The 18,531-nt window shown below is 38.8% G+C and overlaps 1 protein-coding gene across 7 annotated transcripts in view; it reads left to right on the plus strand.

Annotated features, from left to right (window-relative positions):
- Positions 1 to 18,531, plus strand: part of MARCHF8 (membrane associated ring-CH-type finger 8) — a 108,520-nt gene that overhangs the window by 64,503 nt on the left and 25,486 nt on the right. For all 7 annotated transcript variants that reach the window (XM_036734472.1, XM_036734470.1, XM_036734473.1 and 4 more), the window contains one exon: positions 8,112 to 8,162. In XM_036734472.1, coding sequence (XP_036590367.1) covers positions 8,112 to 8,162 — 51 coding nt within the window. The remainder of the gene's footprint in view (positions 1 to 8,111; positions 8,163 to 18,531) is intronic.

Consider the following 18,531-nt stretch of genomic DNA (forward strand, 5'->3'; position numbering starts at 1 on the left):
TTAATTCTTTTTTTTCTGTTTTGTTAATTTTTCAGAGATATAGATTTTTCAATTGAGAACCACTTTAGTTGTATCCAGAAAACTTTGTTATATAATTTCAACGTTATCAATTTCTTTAACATCATTATTTGTGGTTTTTGTGTTTTAGTCTTTGATCTATTCATTATTCAGGATTGATGCCACTACTTAGTTTCCATTTATATCTTTTGTTCTTATTTTCTTTATTCATTACTAATTTTATTTTTACACTCTATAGATTACTTGCTCATTAGACAGCTAGGTGGCACAGTGATAGAGTGTTAGTTCTGAAGTCAAGAAGACCCAAGTTGAAATCCAGCCTCAGCCACTTACTAGCTCTGGGACCTTGGGCAAGTTAACTAAGTGCTTATATAGGGTGCCTGGCACCCTATATAAGAGCTGGTAATTATTGTCGTTATTATGTATGCCTTTGTAATCTTTTATGATTTCTTTGTGCTTTAACATTTGGTCAGATTTGTGATGGTATCATAGAATTGCTAGAAATTGATATTATTTAGTAATCTCTTTTAGAAGTTTACACTGCATCCAAACTGGTTTATCCAGCAATTTGTTCACAGCTCCTCATACCCACCTAAGGGGAGGTCCTAGCAGTGTGGTAGAACATCGCTGAATTTGTCATCAGAAGGCCTGGTCCCTTCTTTTGGCTTTTACAAATGTATGACCTTTGATAAGTTACTTAACTATATGTCTTAAAGTGAAAATGTTGATCTAGATGGTATCGAAGGGCCTTTCTAGCTTTTGTACTCTCTGATTCTGTCATAGCCAGAAGATGATCTTCTGATGCTCCTTGGCATATAAACACCAAGTCAGGCATTCAGTATTTGTTAAGTGCCTGTACATGTTAGGCCCGGAGCTTAGTACTAGGGATGCAAAGAAAGTCAAAAGACAGTCCCTGCCCTTCAGGAGACAACAGGCAGACAGATATGTACAAGCAAGCTGTATACAGAATAAATAGGAAGTAATCAAAAGACAGGTGGCACTAGAATTAAGAGGGATCAGGAAAGGCTTCCTGTAGAAGGTGGCATTTTAGCTGAGGCTGGAAAGAAAGAAGAGGAGGGAATGTTCTGGACATGGGGGACAGATAGTGAAAATGGCCTGTCAGGAGATGGAATGTCTTGTTTGAGGAGAGCATGGAAGCCGCTGTCACTGGATCAGAGTACATGGTGTAGGAAGAATGGAAAGGTAGGGGTAGGGGTGGGAGTAAGTTATAAAGGCCTTTGAACACTGGAAGACTTTATATTTGATGCTGAAGAGGATAAGGAGCCAGCTAGGTGGCAGAGTGGTTAGAGCATGGGGCCTGGAGTCAAGAAGAACTGAGTTTAAATCCAGTCTCAGACACTTAGTAGGTGTATGGCTCTGAGCAAGTAACTTAACCTTTGTCTGCTTCAGTTTCCTCAACTGTAAAATGTAGTTAACAATAGCATCTACTTCAGAGCATTGTTGTAAGGATCAAATGGGTTAATATTAAGCACAGCAGAGGGCCTGGCACATAGTAGGTTCTTAATAAATGCCTGTTCCCTCAGTCCTTCCCTCCTTTTAATTTGTATTCAAGTGTCGAAAAGGAATATTGAAATCTACTATTATTATGCTACTATTTAGTATCTTTTTTTGCAACTTGCCTAGCATCCCTTAAAAGAAGGTAGCTTCTGTGCCACTTGGTAAACATACATTTAATGTTGTTTTCTTTGTGCTGTATCATTTTACTGTTTTTCTTGTCCCTTATGTATGATGAAAGGAGGGACAGTAAGAGTTGAGACTCCTTTGTGACTGGATTATCGCAGCTGTGAGGACTGTGGTTACCAGTTTGACTTGCCTTCTCTATCTTTCTTGGTGTCCCGGGGTAAAGCTTCCTACATTGGATTGTAATAAGGCCTTCTCTACCAAGGGCCTGAGAAATAATAACATGATGTTAATAGTGGAGTACTTTGGAATTCAGAGCTCTTCCTTATTATCTGAAGGAGAACAAGGGAGGCCTGTACCAGATATTGTGGAACCGTGACGATCAAAATGACTAAGTTGGTACTGAAGTGGTTGTATTTAAAGCCTTTCATACCTTGGTCCTGATCTGTCACTGCAGCTTTTTTGTACATTACTACTCTTGATGCACTCTCTGGTCCAGCTGGTTGGCCTTCTTGCTATTCCTCATGAGGGTGGTCCTCTTCCTGAGGCCATTGCTGGGGTCTCTAGCTGCTAGTGTCCTGTCCCTCTCCTGACTCCTTAGCAGTGATCTTGTATGGTTTGGTATCTCTTGTTGTTCTAGCATGCCGCAGGGCCTGGCGAAAGCTGTGGAGAAGAGGAAAGATACAACAGTCTGATAGAAGGGCAAAAGTTCTAATTCTTTTAATTAGTAATAACAGGCCAGTGATAGGTCATCTTGATTCCTGACCAGAAAAATTCTGGAATTTATTATGTGAAGCACAGTTAGACAACTTCTAGGAAAGGTAGTAGGCATCATAAAGAGCCAGGCCTTCCCCCAGAACAGGTCGTGTTGGACTCACTACACGTCCTTTTTGGCAGGGCTGTTAGATGGTTAGGATTAGAGAATCCTGTATATGCGGCAGATCACCTGACAGCATCACTTCTGCTCTTCATGTGGACAAGTGGCTCATACCTCTTGGGCAGACTAAGAAGCAGTTGAATGGGCAGGCCTCACTCCTAAGGAAGCTTCCAGGAAGAGGCCCAGGGCCCAGGCATCTGTGGTTGGCCTTGCACAGTGTAACATTTTTATCAATAACTTGAGTGGAGGCACAGAAGTCAAGCTTATCAAAGCTATGGATGACTGAAAACCTCAAGAGATACCAAATAAATAATATGACAGGAGAGAAAAAGATGATTTAATGGGCTAGAACGTTGGCAGAATTTATGAATAAAATGAAATTTAGTAGTGATAAATGTAGTCCTGTATTTGGGTTCAAAAAATCAACTTGACAAGTAGCAGATGGGGGAGTGTGTGGCTAGAAAGCAGTTGATGTGTTACCCTAATATCCATGGGCAGTTTTCCCTCCGCTGTCCTCCCTCCCAGCTTTCATTTTAAATGTTTTGATTCCCCTGGTGCTGTGGAAAGATGCCTAGTTCTGGGTTCAGGTCCCAGACTGATCATGTTGTACATCAAAGCAGTAACCTTTATGGGCTTGTTTCCTCATCTGCTTGGACCAGATGATATCTGAGGTTCCTTTTAGTTCTAAATCGAAGACTCCAGGCCGTTCATTCTTACTAGCCCTTGTTAGACCAACTTTGACCCTGTCCACATTCTGTTCTCAGATACTATCTTCTTAGGCAGCAGTACTCAAATCTACCTTTCTCTTATGAAGCCCTTGCTTTGTTTGGCAGCAATGATTTAAAAAAACAAAGGAACCACCCCCCCCCGCCATGCTCAATACTTTATATTAGTAGTACTTTCCAGATTCCTTCTGGCCATGTCATTTTTGCACATCCAAATCACCAGAGGTGAGTACTAGTTGTTTGGTGGACAAGTCTCAGGAACTTCCCTGTCACATCCTGGATACGTGCCCTGGAAAGATGACAGATTTTCTTTTACTGCTAAGTTGACAGATATTATGCTCAGTGTTAATACCTGTCAGCACAATCACTAAAGACCACTACTTGTCCTCTCCCCTTACCCCTACTGAGTGACTTCTCACCTGACAGTACCTGTAGATCAGCAGCATCATTCCTCGGTGAATAAGAAGCTAATTTTTAAAGGTTTTACTTCCTTCCTTTTCAGGAAGAACATCCTATCTGTTGCTTCGCTATAAGGATTGTTCTCCTTTTTCACTCGTCACATCCTTCTGTTTTCCAGCTTTCTGACACACAGGCCAAGATTCCTCTCTTCTCCTTTAGATTTGTTTTTGTCCTTGGTTTCATTACAAAGGTCTTTTTTTTTTAAAGGAACCTTACATTTCTCTCTGATCATTTGGAGAATGGAGATACATTCCTCAGTCTTTCTCCCTCCCTTCAAGGAGGGAGACCTCTCTGCACCTAGAACATAGATGAGTCACTTGGCTGTGTTAGTACTGAACAGTTCTATATATTGTCACTTGTCCTTGTTGCCAGCCAGCTATTATCTTTATTTTACACATGTAAGACTTAAGACATAGATTGATAGTGGTCCTGGCAAAAGCATGGTGCCATGCTCTGCAAAATGCAAGACAAGGTGCCTTGTCTGTGAGAGCCCTCAGTAAATACTGTTTAGTGATGCACTGCAGTACAACAACAGAACAAATATTCATTATGCTAGACATAGGTATAAAAAAAAGTTTAAACTACCATGGTTCTGCTGCCTCCTGGTTCAAAGCAATAACCTCTTCAAGCCCTTGAAGTCTGGCTTCCACCTCTCCCATGCTACAGAAGCCATTCCTTCAGAAGTCACTGGTGATCCTGAATCTCTTTTTCTCACTCCTCATTAACCCTCACCTGCCTACAGTGTTTAATACTAGCTGACCACATTCCACCCTCCCGCCCCCACCCCCCTTGGTGCTCCTTTCTGCTTCGCCTTCTGTTACAGTGTACTTTCCCAGTCTTCTTTCCTCTCTGGTCTCTTCTTCTCTATTTCTGTGGATTTTCTTTCTTTAATCTCTGTTTCCTGACCAGGCCTTGTTCAGAAGACACTTCATCCCTGGCTGCCCGTTTAGTTGCTCCTTCCCCCTTGCACCCTGCCATACTAGACTCAGAGGAGTTAGTTGCATGGTTCTTGTTCCTTATTGATGCCTCAGGATCCGCCTTCTGCCTTCATCTCTTCACAGCATTCTTGTCTTTTGAAGCTCCTTCCAGCATTTGGCATTCTCTATTCCAGATACTTGTTGCTGTCATCAGCAATTTTTAGGTCACGTTCCCTCTTTTCTTAAGAAGGTTAGTTCCTGACTCCTTTCATTCTTTTTCTACTCTAACCCTGTAATAGGAGGGCAGAGTTTATAATTTCAAAGAGGATCATATATATGTCTGAAAGGTTTGGAACCGCGAGATATAAGGAATCATCAAAGTAGGAGGCAGAAGAATCAAAGCATATATTTAGGCTCCACAGTAACCAACCCACAAACCAGCATCCCCATTTTGATATTTTGATCAAAAGTTTCCAGGCCCAATAAGTCCGCCTCACAAGAGTAACCAGGAGGCCACAGAGAAGCATGATAGTATAAAGCAAAATCATATACATGCTTCCCCTCTATGGTAAAAAGATTACCCACTGGCCTCAAGTCCTTGTTCAGCACTCCTCAATCCTCGCATAGGTCAGCTCTGCTACCAGCAGCTCCTGCTTCAGCTTCGGCTGTGGCTGTAGTTGTAGCAGCCTCTGGCTCCAATGGAAGCTGTTTTTAACCATCCGGCTTCTGTGGGGGTATAAGGTACGCCGAGGAAAGCACAGGTTCTTTCGATCTGCTTAAGCAAGGTGAAGGGGTTGACCAGGAAAGCACGGGTTCTTTCGATCTGCTTAAGCAAGGGAAGCAAGGTGAAGGGGCCAACAAGCTTACTCCTATCCAACATACAAACAGCATTCAATTAGTTCAGGGGAAAAAGCCAAACTATTCAAGGGCACTTGTTGACTAAGTGCTAAGGAGCCCATTTTTGGTTACCAACACAAACCCCTGACGTTATTCTTGGTAATGTCAACATTCCAATCTTTTGCCAACATCTCCTCCTCTTCATCAGCCTCTTCAGTGGACAGAGCACGGGACTTGGCAGTCAGGAAGACCTGAGTTCAAGCTTTCTTGGACACTTATGAACTGTGACCTCAGTCATAGCACTCCTCTGTATTACTCAGTTTCCTTATCTGTAAAATGGGGTCATTAATGACACATGCCTCCCAGGGTTGTTGGGAGGGTCAAATGGGATTTGTAAAGTGCTTTGTGAGCTCTAAAGCTCTATATAAATGCCAACTCTTCCTTTTCAAATCAGCAAACATTTACTAAATACTAGCTCTGTGCCAAGTCACTCTGCTCTACCTCAACAAGCCATTGAGGTGATCATCCCTTACATCTCACCAAGACTTGAACATAGCCATATTCTTGAATTCTTAAATTCCCCTCTCTGGCCATGGTCTTATAGCTTCATAGATTTTGAGTTTGAAAGCACCTCAGATGCCATCTATTCCAGAGCCAAAAAATTTAAGTGACTTGCCCAAAGTTACCCACATAGTGACAGATGCAGGATTTGAACCCAGGTTCTCTACTTCCCAAAAAATGACTCTTTCTACTGCCTCTCCTTTCTGTCTCTTCCTCTTTCTTACTTCTCTTTTCCATCTTCTAATTCATCTGCCCCTTCTTCTCTGAGTCTATCACTCATGCTCTGGCCTCACTTTTCTTCCCTCATGCAATGTTAAATCAGTCCAACTATATACTGTACCCTACCTTTGAATCCTTTGTTCCATTTCTCTGTAGTTACTATTTATACGTTGTCAGTTCTCAGTTACCCTTCACATCCCCTTCCATGCTGGGCCAGATGCCATGCTGTGGCTGCGCTCTACTTCTGTGCTTCTGAAGGCCATTGCTGCATTTCCAAAAGTTAATTTTATTTAGTCCCAGTTACTGCCTTACTGGTGCCCAGTGGGCCTTTTCTCTTCCTCAATCCTCAAAGGATTGTTTGAAAAGTCCTGTCTCCCCAAGCCTGCAGTGCCATTTCCTGTTTTGAAGGAGATATCCTTCTACGTGTTATTGTTCATCCATTTTTGAAGACAACCAGTGACATCACAGAGTGATGTTTTGGAGTGTTCATGAACTGGATTTAAGTGAGGCAGAGTTGCACAAAGTTGTCAGCTTCATGCTCTCTTCCTGAGTCGTCAAAGTCCAGTAGCAGGACAGAAATCAAGACAACTGGCATGGCTCATGATGCAGTGGATAACCTGACCAAGCTCTGAGCGCTCCACAGCACCTGCTTCAGCCACCTTTGTGGCCATTGGAACAGATTGTTCTCATCCACTCATTCTTCCAGGGGAAAGTCTTCCCATGCTTGGAGTAGATATCTCCCTAGCTCATTGACAGCTTTGAGGCCTTTCGGTCACCTTCAGCTTGGTTTGGCCCCATCTGCCAAGACGGCTTACTGGGGTGTGATCATTGTGCATGCTACAGCTTCTTGGAGCCACAAGTGAGTTGGGTGAAGGTGGCCACCAAAGGTAGATCAATAGCCCTGAAAAGGGCTCAGCAAGCCCTCATACCAGAGGTGCTGGTCCTCCCTGAACACCCTTCTCCTTACTGGGAAAATTAAAGCTATCCATTGTGGGTTCTCTCGCCTCTCTTGCTCCATGCCTCAAAACTTTTATGTCTTCATTCATTCTCTCTGACTTTCAATTTCCTCATCTGTAAAATGGTAGGGGTGAAAGATTAGACTAGACCTCTCTACCATCCTTCCAACTCAGAATCCTAGAAAGCATTTTCTGATTTTCTTTCAGTCCACATATTGGAAATAAACTTTAATTGATTACACATAGTACTTTTTAATACCTCTTAAGTATTTAAATGCATTTCGAGTATTTTTATTTACATTGTATCTCCTCACTGAACTGTAAGCTTAATGATGGTCTTGACCAGGGTGGCCCCTGGTCTTGACCATGCCAGTTTTCTCTCCCACCTGGCTCTTAAGACAGTGCCATGGGCACAATAGAAGCTTCTTAGCCTTTGAGTTAAATCTTTGTATCCCCCAAATTATGCCAGCTCTGTACTTTCAACATTAGCAGGTAGGTAATCAGTGAACAATTATGAAATGAATACAAAAACATTTGGTACATTTTTCTCATAATGATTTGATGAACTTTGGGAGACTTCAGAATTCTGATCAATCCAATGATAAATCAGAAGTCCAAAAGACTAAAGGTAAAACATACTCCCTACCTCCTTCCAGAGAGATGATGGATTTAAAATGGAGAATAAGATAAGTTTTAGACATGGTTAATGTGAGAATTTCTTTTGCAGGATTATATATATTTATCATGAAGGTTTTTTTTATTGTTCAGTTGGAAGTAGGCTCAAAGAGTGAGGTAATAAATGGTTCCATAAATCACTTTGAAAACATATTTGATAAGTGTATGCTTATTTTTTATATTACCACAATAAGGTCCCCCTAATATCTATCTGTTTTTCTTGCAGAATGAGAAGACTTTGAGGCATTCCATGAGTTGTTCAAGTCATATTTCTAAGGTATTGTCAAATCATTTATTTCTATGTAATTCCTTTTGTGGTCTTGTGATAGTTTTTTCTTCTGCAATATGTGTTTTTACTATTTTTTCCTCCAAAGAACATAAAACCCTTAACATACATTTTATGTTTACTTTTTAAAGCCAGCAAACTAGATATGCAACAGTTTTGTTGGAATAACAGAAGCAATAATTTTTGAAGTAGTAAGAGTCATATAATTTTATATTGAGACTGGATCCCAGAGATTTCAGAATCTTAGAAGGAATTTTAGAGGACATCTAGTCCAATAATCCCTTTGATAAACAAATCGCTTCTACAAGTCTTGACACATGGTAATCCAACTTCTCAGCAACTTCTCCAAGGATGAGGATTTCTTTACTTAAGGAGGCAGAGCATTCTGATTTTTAACAGCACTGATACAATGAAGTCCTTTCTTACATAAATCCTTTCTTATGTAAGAATCTTAGAGTGGGAAGGAATTTCAGAGGACATTTAGTTTAGTCTCTTAAAATCCATACGGAGTTCTAAACCTATGATCTCTGTGATCAAAGCCAGGAAAGAAGCAATTTAAAAAGGGATTGTCCATGGTTTCCCCAATTACAAAGAAATGATTAGCTTCATTTCAGCTTTTCTAGGAAGAATTTTTTTGGGAAAATTTTCGTCATTTCCCAAATGCTATTTCTGTATATTATTTGCCCTCTTATAAGGTAGAACACAGAATTTGAAGGAACAGTCTTAACTAAAAGGGAAATATGTGAAGTCATAACCCTGCCCCACTATGGAAAAGAGAATATTAATTTAAGACTACAGGAAATCCATTGTTTTCAAAAAACATATGTAAATTCTACTGTTCTGACTGGAAAGAAACAGCTGCATGATCAGATTATGAATTTTAAAGGCAGGCTAGAAGGACACCACACATTCACCTATGCCTGGTCAGGATTCCTCAGTAAAATCTAACAAATAATCATTCACCCTCCCTGTGAAGACTTCTAGAGAAGGGGAATTTGCAACATCGAGAAGAAATGCATACTATTTTGGACAGATTGCGAAGTTTTTCTTTATAATAAGTGTTTGAACAATCCGGCTAGCAGCTGTTGTGGGGGTGAAAGACCAACACAAGCCCAACAACAAGAACACTGCCAGCATGCTTCAAAAGCACAAGTTCTTTTGATCTGCTTTAGTAAGGAAAGCAACGTTAAGGGGTTGACAAGCTTACTTTAATTTAGCATACAAATATCATTCACTTAGTTCAGGGGAAAAAACCAGCACCCTGAACTTCAGAGCAAAATACAAACAAAGTACAAACATCAACAGACAGACCTTGTCTGATTCAAATCCCAATACATAGTTACAAGTGTTTAACAAAGTCCCAATATCCGGGTTTACAAGCTGGAGGGCTCTTAGCTACAGCTGCCTGGAGTCTCTGCATCATCACACACCATCAAGAGTGAGACTCCTGCGCAAATGGCCCTGCCTTCTCTTCTTATAGCATTTCAGACGTCATCTGAATGACCAGAACTTAGGCTCCTGTGATTGGCTCTTGAGTTAGCACCTCCCCTTAGTACCCTGGGAGCTTCACACCCACTTAGGCTTAGCACCTAATAGGGGTTTGGGCCTGGGGCTTAGCACCTAGTAAAACTCAATAAAATACACTGAACTACTCAAAGGAAACAAAAGCCAAATTCTTCCAGGGCACTTGGTTGAACTGAGTGCTAAGAGCCCATTTTGCTTGCCAACACATAAGCCATAATCTGCCCCCTAGCAACTTCCAGCTATCACTCCGAGTTCCTTGTTCTGAACTAAGGATCTCAAATTCTCTGTACCTTACAGTCACTTGTATGACTAGAAAGATGTGGTCATATAGATTCAGTCACCATCATCTCCGCCTAGATTTGATTCATGAATTCGAAGACAGCTATGTGGAAAGGGACTGGATGTGTTCTGCAGGGTCCAGATTCTAGTATGCTTATTGTTTGTCAGTTATTGAAATGCTTTTGATTTAATAGCATAAAATGTTGCTTTAAAGCCTCTCCAACAAAATGCCGCCGCAAATGTTTGTTGTATAAGATTCCTTGAGAGATTGAACAGCAGTGTGTGTGGCTATTTGTATGTATGTATATCGCAGTATACTTGTTGTTCCTCTGTTAGCCTGTTTTCTCTTCTAAGATTACCTTTCACATGCTATGTATGTCAGATCATCAAGTCAACAAGCATTTATTAAGCACCGACTGTATGGCAGTCATTGTGCTAGGTGCTGCTATTGGATACAAAGAAAATCAAAACCAATATACTTATATGTACATATTTATTGTCTTCTTTATTAGAATATAAGCATCTTGGGGAGAACGGCTTGTTGACTGATCATTTGACACTACACTTTATGGTCCATGAACATCGTATGTTTCATTTCCAGGCCTGAAATACTAGACTGGCCTTAGCTAATGCTGGCCCAGATCATCTATCCACCATGTCTTACCTGTCCTCCTTTTTGACACATTTGTAAGATGGTTTGCCAAACATAGAAGTATAGTCTGTGGACTCTGAAACAAAGCTATTAGTCCACCAGGGATGCTACTCTCAACTCCTCTGTTTTGCTTTTAAAATGCTGGACAATTGGGCTCCAATCTGTTTTCTAGCCTCAGTGGAGAACCTGTCCCCCATCCAAGTCTGCCATTCAGCCAAACTAGCCAGCTCTCATCTCTGTGGCTTGACACTGGTCATCACATATGCCTGGAATGGCCTTACTCATTACTTCTGCCTCCCTCTTCCTTTAAGATACAACTTAAGTATCATCTTCTATATAAAACATTTCATGATCCCAACTGCTAGTGTCCTCCTTCCTAGACTACCTGGTATTTAACTACTTTGTATTTATGCTGCATATACTACTTATACATGTACTTGTCAGCTCCCATTAGAGTAGAATATTAGCTTCTTGCAAGTAAAAATATTTTTACTCTTTGGATTTGTATTCCCACTGCCTGGCAACAGGCCTGGCACACAGTAGGCACTTAAATTCTTGCTAATTAATTGGTTGATTGATGACTTTGGTCTTATGCCTTTTAACCCAAGGAGCTAACAAGTGATAAAGTCTAGTGGAGTCCCTTTTGGAATCCAGATTCCAAATGATCCAAGTTTCCCTGTATTACAATACATTATTATGGAAGTGGCTAGCAAACTGTAATGACTTTTGGCCAATAAGACTTACTTAATGTTATTTGGCTGAGAAATAATGAAACTATCTCAGAGGATTGACTGTCAAACCAGCTCAGATTCCAGGTATGTGTTTACAGGTTTTATACAAAGATTATGCTATGTTCTTCTGACGCCAAAATGTCATAAAAATTATGTAGCAGAAGTGAGGCAGGCAGCATATATTCTGGAAGAATAGTGGTATAGGAGTCAGGAGATGTGGCCTTTAGTTATTACCTTGCGTTTGACCTTGTGATAGTCACTCTTTGGATCATATATAAAGGGAGTGGATTAAATAATCCTTTTCAATTAAAATCCCTTTTAGCTCTGAAATTAAATTTATGAATCTGGCAGCACTAAAGTGAAGAAGTATTCTTTATAAATATTCTTTTCATTTAATTTAGTAGATTCATTTGTAAGAATAAAATACCAAGCAGAATATCAAAATATAGTATCTATGGATGAACTATCTCAGTCTCCTGGAGAAGTCCAACAGACTCCAGAGCCCTCTGGAAATGCTTTTGTGCTGCCTGCAAGTTCTGGTCCATCAGTTAAGCCTATTTGAATGACAATCATGAACTCGGGCTGGATTAATAGCTTAAAGTGGCTCAGTAACAATGTAGAGATTATTTCTTTTATATATTGTCTTTAGAAGATTCTCATGAACTTTAAGTTTTTAGATAATGTGGTAATGCTTAATTAAAGAGGATAAAGTTATTGTCTTTTGGATCAACTAACACGTAGTTATGGAGCATACCCTGCTTTGTGTAGTGGAGATGTACCTTAATTTTTAGTAAAATGAATTTTAAAAGATCAAATCACTGTAATTATATCAGAAAAGTATATATCCAAAGGAAGTATTAAAACACAAGAGAATTGTTATATGTCATAGCAAAGCACATATGCTACTTTATCTGTTTTGATAATTCATATTTTTTATAAATTAGGTTTTCTTAAGATATATAACATTAAGAGCCTAAGTTTCCAAGTGCCTGAAAGCATATGGAGAGAGAATTCTGTCTACCTGGGAATAGCAGTCATTGCCTTAATTTATTGAAACATGCATATTTGCAAGATTACTCATTGCAGTTTATCATAGACAAGCTTATCAGTGCATGGTGAAAAGAGTCTTTGTCTCACCAGGCAAAGGCACTATATTTCTATTCAAATTTTAAAACTAACTAAAAAGTTTAGTTTTTCATGCTACTTACAAGGCAGCTGAGAGGCAGCATTTTTAGTGGAAGGTGGTTTAAAATTAAAGAAATAATTTGTGTTCCATTTCTATCTACCATCTACCATCATCTAGATATTTTTAGTGATATTTTAAAATGAATCCTTTTAGTTATAATAGTATCTTTTTGAAGGTTTCATTAATATTTCTGCCCTTCACTAATAATTACCATTATTAAAACTGTCAAAGAGTTGACTTTCCTCATTTAATCATAATGTATTTGGGGGGATTTGGTTCAGGTAAGTATATAGAGAGAAAGTCTCTCATAATATGACTCCATTGTTTTCATAGAGCAGAGAAGTGGCAAAAATCAGATAAATATCCTTGGGTGACCTGGCTAAATTGGGCCTCCTGCCAAGCTTTCCACAGACTTATTTTCCTTTTCACCTTTGTCCAGTATTTTGTGAGAAGATACCACCTATAATCTTACACTGTCTTTCTCTACAACATTTAAAATGTTTATATTCTAAACGTATGTTACTAGTGGCAGCCTTGTCTTTCTGATTGACAAATTAAACTCTTTAGTGGTTAAGGTGACTCCTGGGCTCTTGTGGCTTGTATCTCATTAGTTGCTTTATAGGGTTCTACAGGAGACAGTAAACGTCCATGCCAATACCTTTTCCTTTGTCCATTTCCAATTTTTCACCATTAATAGCTTGTTTGAATATTCGAAGTTAGAATTGCTGTAACTGAATGCAGTATTGTTTTCTTTAGACTCTTTACATTTTTATCTTTGACCTTAAGTATGTGGTCTAACTACTCCTAATTATGAAGTGATTCCCATATCTGTAACTAGCTGTTTCTTTTCTGTTACAGTTTAGTCTTATTTTATATTTGGGTTATTGAAAGCTGTACCTATAATGAACAAGTTCTGGGTTTTGAGTAAGGCCCCAATGAACACCTAAAACCTAGTTCAATTGGCCACTGAGTGGCAGATTTTTTTTTAATTTGCCAAGAATGTGGCTGCCACTAGTAACATACATTTAGAATATAAAGATGGGAAAATAAGCCTATAGAAAGCTTGGCATGGGGTCCAATTTAGCCAGGTTACCCCAAGGACATTTTTTTTTTATTTTGCTTCTCCTCTGCTCCAAAATTTTCAGCGTCATCTAGGATAAATGTAAATTCCTTAACCTAGCAAATAAAATTCTTCTCAATCTATTTCTGACCTACTTTTCTAAGCTTATGGCTTTAAAAACACCATGTTCCATCTAACCTTGCCTAAGAGCTATTCCTGAAATTTGGTTTTCTGTCTCCATGTCTTTGTGCAGGCTCTTTACTGGAGTATACTCTATGAACTTCTTTCAGTGTCTAGATGAAGTACAGTCTCTCCTACAAAGCCTTTCTTGATTTGCTCTAGTTTGTTAGCCTTCTCTCCCTCCAGAAAAAGTTTTGCATTTACTAGTCTCTGTAAATGTTATATTGTGCCTCCTGTCACCAGTGGACTATACATTCCTTGAAGACAGGGACTATTTTATGTTTACATTTGCATCCCTAGCACCTGGTTCAGTGCCTGGCACATAGTTGGTGCTTGATAAATCTTTGTTGAATTGTTGAACCAGGATTTCTGGTCCCCTGGTCCCCGTTGTGCTTTTTAACGAAGTGTGGATGTCATTTAAGATAAAAATAGGAAGAGTGGTTAGACCTGACCAGTGAAATAGAAAAAATTGGCGCTAGACATAATCCAATTTTGAAGGCATTGCAGGGGTCAGTTTTCAAGATATTTGAAAACAGGGAGGATGCCAGATAATTAGACAAATTATGGACAGTATTATCAAAAGAAGGTAATAGAGAGGACATCGTGTTTTCAGTGATGTTATCAGATACCTTCAACGATGAAAATGACATCACAGTTAGCTACCACATTGATGGTAAATTATTTAAATTGAAAAGGCTGCGAGCCAAGACTAAAGTGGAGGGGGAGTGTAGCTGCGTGACTTTTTGTTCTCAGATGATTATGTACTCAGTGCAGCCTCTGAGGCTAAGGTACAACAAAGCATGAATCGATTTTCTGCCACCAGCACCTTACCACCATCCATATGTGGAACCATTGGTTACAGCAGATGGAGCAATACTGAATGTTGTGGATGAGTTCACTTACCTTGGCAGTATACTTTCCAGAGATGTACATACAGATGAAGAGGTTGACACACACATTACCAGAGGTGACTCAGTGTTTGAGAGTTTCCAAAGTAAAGTGTAGGAGAGAAGATATATTAGACAACCTACCAAATTGAAGGTCTACAGAGCTTGTTGTGCTAACTTCGTTGTTTGTTTGCTTTCAAAGCCTAGACAGTATACCAACACCATGCCAGGAAATTGAATTGTTTCTATTCAGTTATCTCAGGAAGATTCTGAAGATTGCCTTGCAAAATAGAGTACCAGACACTGAAATCATTTCTTGAGCTCAGCTGCCAAGCATTCAAACTCTATTGCAGAGAGTGCAACTTCAATGGACTGGCCATGTTGTTTGAATGCCAAACATACGTTTGCATAAAAAGCTATTTTATGGAGAACTCACATGAAGCAAGTGCTCTTACATGGAGGTCAGAAGAAGCAATACAAGGATACTCTCAAGGTCTCTCTGAAGAACTTTTGATTGTAAGACATGGGAGACACTGGTACACGACCATCCAGCATGGAGTGCCTGCATCAAAGAAGGCACTGTACTCTGACAAAGCAGAATTGCAGCTCCAAAGAAAGATGACATGTGCAAATTTAGAGACGTCTCCATTCCAAATGTTCATATGGATGCTTTGTGCCCACCTGGTCTGATCAGTCACAGTCAGACACATTATACATTGACCTCAATATAGTGATGTCATTTTCATTCTCTTTGAATACAAAGCACAACAACATACATAGTATCTTACTGGACACTGTGAGCAGTCACCAAATAAAACAAAGAAGGAAAAAGAGGAGACTCATGATTACTTTAAAGAAGCTGGACTAAGAATACACATAGGAAAAAACACATTCATGAAGAATGAGTAATTGTTCAAATTAGGACATATAATTAAATAGACAGTCCAGTCCATGCAATCTGGAAAATCCACATGAAATTTTTTGGCCCTCCATGCCAGAGAAGAAGTCTGATTTTTTTCTTTTCTTTTATGGGGTGCTTATAGTACCTTATTATAAAATTTGGGTTGATATTATACAGTGCTGTTCATGTATTTTATATATTTCTGAGTTTCTAAACTTTTTCTTTTTTGTCTGCTGGCCTTTGCATGTCATCTGTGGCTTCCACAAAACTCCTCCAAAATTCCCATTTCATTTTTTATGCCAACCTGCAGTATATCAAAACTACAATGAGGAAAGTCGTGATGAGGAAGGGATAACTGTATGCTTCCTTTCATCTTCAATCTTTTCCTTTCCCACTCCTTCTGTCTTTTCACTCTCCCTGAGACCTCCTCTCTGATGACCCAGCTTCCCTGGCCACTCTTTTATTTTTCAAATCATATTTTATTTTTTTCTGATTACATGTAAAGACCATTTTAAATACTCATTTTTAGAAAATTTTGAGTCCCAAGTTTTTAGCTCTGCTTCCTTCCCCTCCCCACTTCCTAAAACGGCAAGCAGTTTGATACAGGTTATATATGTGCAACCATGTAAAACATATTTCCATATTAGTCATGTTGTGAAAGAAGAAACAGATCAAAAAGGGAAAAAAAAAACCATGAAAAAAAAAGAAAGTGAAAAAAGTATGCTTCAATCTACATTCAGACTCCACCAGTTCTTTCTGTGGATGTGGATCACATTTCACATCATGAGTCCTTTGGAATTGTCTTGGCTTGTTGAATTGCTAAGAAGAGCTGAGTCATTTATAATTGGTCTTTGTACCATGTTGCTGTGACTGTGTATAGTGGTCTTCTGGTTCTGCTCATTTCACTTTGCCTCAATTTATGTGAATCTTTCCAGATTTTTCTGAAATCAGCCTGCTTGTCATTTCTTATAGCACTATAGTATTCTATTACATTCATATACCAAAACTTGTTCAGCCATTCCTCAGTTGATGGGCATCTCTTCAGTTTCTAATTCTTTGCCACCACAAACAGTGCTGCTACAAATATTTTTGTATGCGTAGGTCCTTTCCCCTTTTTTATGTTCTCTTTGGTATACAGACCTAGTAGTGGTATTGATGGATCAAAAAGTCTGAACAGTTTTATTGCCCTTTGGGCATAGTTCCAAATTGCTCTCCAGAATGGTTGGATTAGTTCACGATTCCACCGAGTGCATTAGTAAGGGGCAGCTAGGTGGCTCAGTGAGTAGAGCACCAGCCCTGGAGTCAGGAGGACCTGAGTTCAAGTTTGCCTCAGACACTTGACACACTTACTATCTGTGTGACCTTGGGCAAGTCACTTAACCCCAATTGCCCTGCCTTCAGCCCCCTGCAAAAAAAAAAAGTGCATTAGTATCCCAGTTTTTCTCACATCCTGCCCAACATTTATCATTTTCCTTTTCTGTCATATTAGCTAATCTGATAGGAGTGAAGTGGTATTAGAGCATTCTTTCATATGATTATAGATAGCTTTGTCAATTGGAAAATGACTTGTATCCTTATAAATTTCACTCGTTGTATATTTGAGAAATGAGTTACTTGCTCTAAAAACTGTTTTCCAGCTTTCTGCTTTCCTTCTAAGTTTGGTTTTGTTTGTGTAGAACCTTTTTAATTTAATATAATCAAAATTATCCATTTTGCATTTCATAATGTTCTCTAGCTCTTATTTGTTCAAAAATTCTTCCCTTCCGCGTAGATCTGACAGATAAACTGTTCCTTGCTTTCTTAATTTGCTTATGGTATTACCCATTATGTCTAAATCATTTACCCATTTTGATTTTATCTTGGCATACAGTATAAAATGTTGATCTATACCTAGTTTCTGCCTTACTGTTTTCCAGTTTTTCTAACAGTTTTAATGAAATAGTAAGTTCTTATCTCAGAAGATGGAGTCTTTGGGCTTATCAAAAACTAGAATCCTGCAGTCATTTACTGTTACATTTTGTGTACCTAATCTATTCCACTGATCCACTACTCTGTTAGCCAGCACTAGATAGTTTTGATGGGTGCCCCTTTATAACGTAGTTTTAGATCTTTGCATTTTTTTATTAATTCCCTTGATATTCTTGAACTTTTGTTCTTCCAGATGAGTTTTGTTATTATTTTTTTCTAGGTCTATAAAATAATTTTTGGCAGTTTGATTGGTGTGTCAATGATTAATAAATTAATTTAGGTAGAACTGTCATTTTTCTTTTACTAGCTAAGCCTACCCATGAGCAATTGATATTTTTCAAATTGTTTAGATCTGGCTTTATTTGTGTGAAAAGTGTTTCATATTTGTGGGTTTGTCTTGACAGGTAGACTCCCAACCATTTTATATTGTCTACAGTTATTTTAAATGGACTTTCTCTTTCTATCTCTTCCTGCTGGACATTGTTGATAATATATAGAAATGATGATGATTTATGTGGGTTTATTTTATATCATGCCACTTTGCTAAAGTTGTTAATTATTTCAAGTAATTTTTTAATTGATGCTCTAGGATTCTCTGATATCATCTGCAAAAAGTAATAGTTTTGTTTCCTAATTGCCTGTTCTGATTCCTTCAATCTCTTTTTCTTGTCTTATTGCTATAGCTAGCATTTCTAGTACAATAGTCTTTTTACTAGGAATGGGTACTGTATTTTGTCTATGGAGATGATCATATGATTTCTGTTGGTTTTGTTATTGATATGGCCAGTTATGCTGACAGTTTTCCCAATATTGAACCAGCCCTTCATTCCTGGTATAAATCCCACTTGGTCATATGTATGAACCTTGTAATATATTGTTGTAATCTCCTTGCTAATATTTCACTTAAAATTTTTGCATCAGTATTCATTAGGGAAATTGGTCTATAGTTTTCTTTCTCCGTTTTACTTCTTCCTGTTTTAGGTATCAGCACC

This window comes from Trichosurus vulpecula, chromosome 8 (assembly GCF_011100635.1).
Source record: "Trichosurus vulpecula isolate mTriVul1 chromosome 8, mTriVul1.pri, whole genome shotgun sequence".
NCBI lineage: Eukaryota > Metazoa > Chordata > Mammalia > Diprotodontia > Phalangeridae > Trichosurus > Trichosurus vulpecula.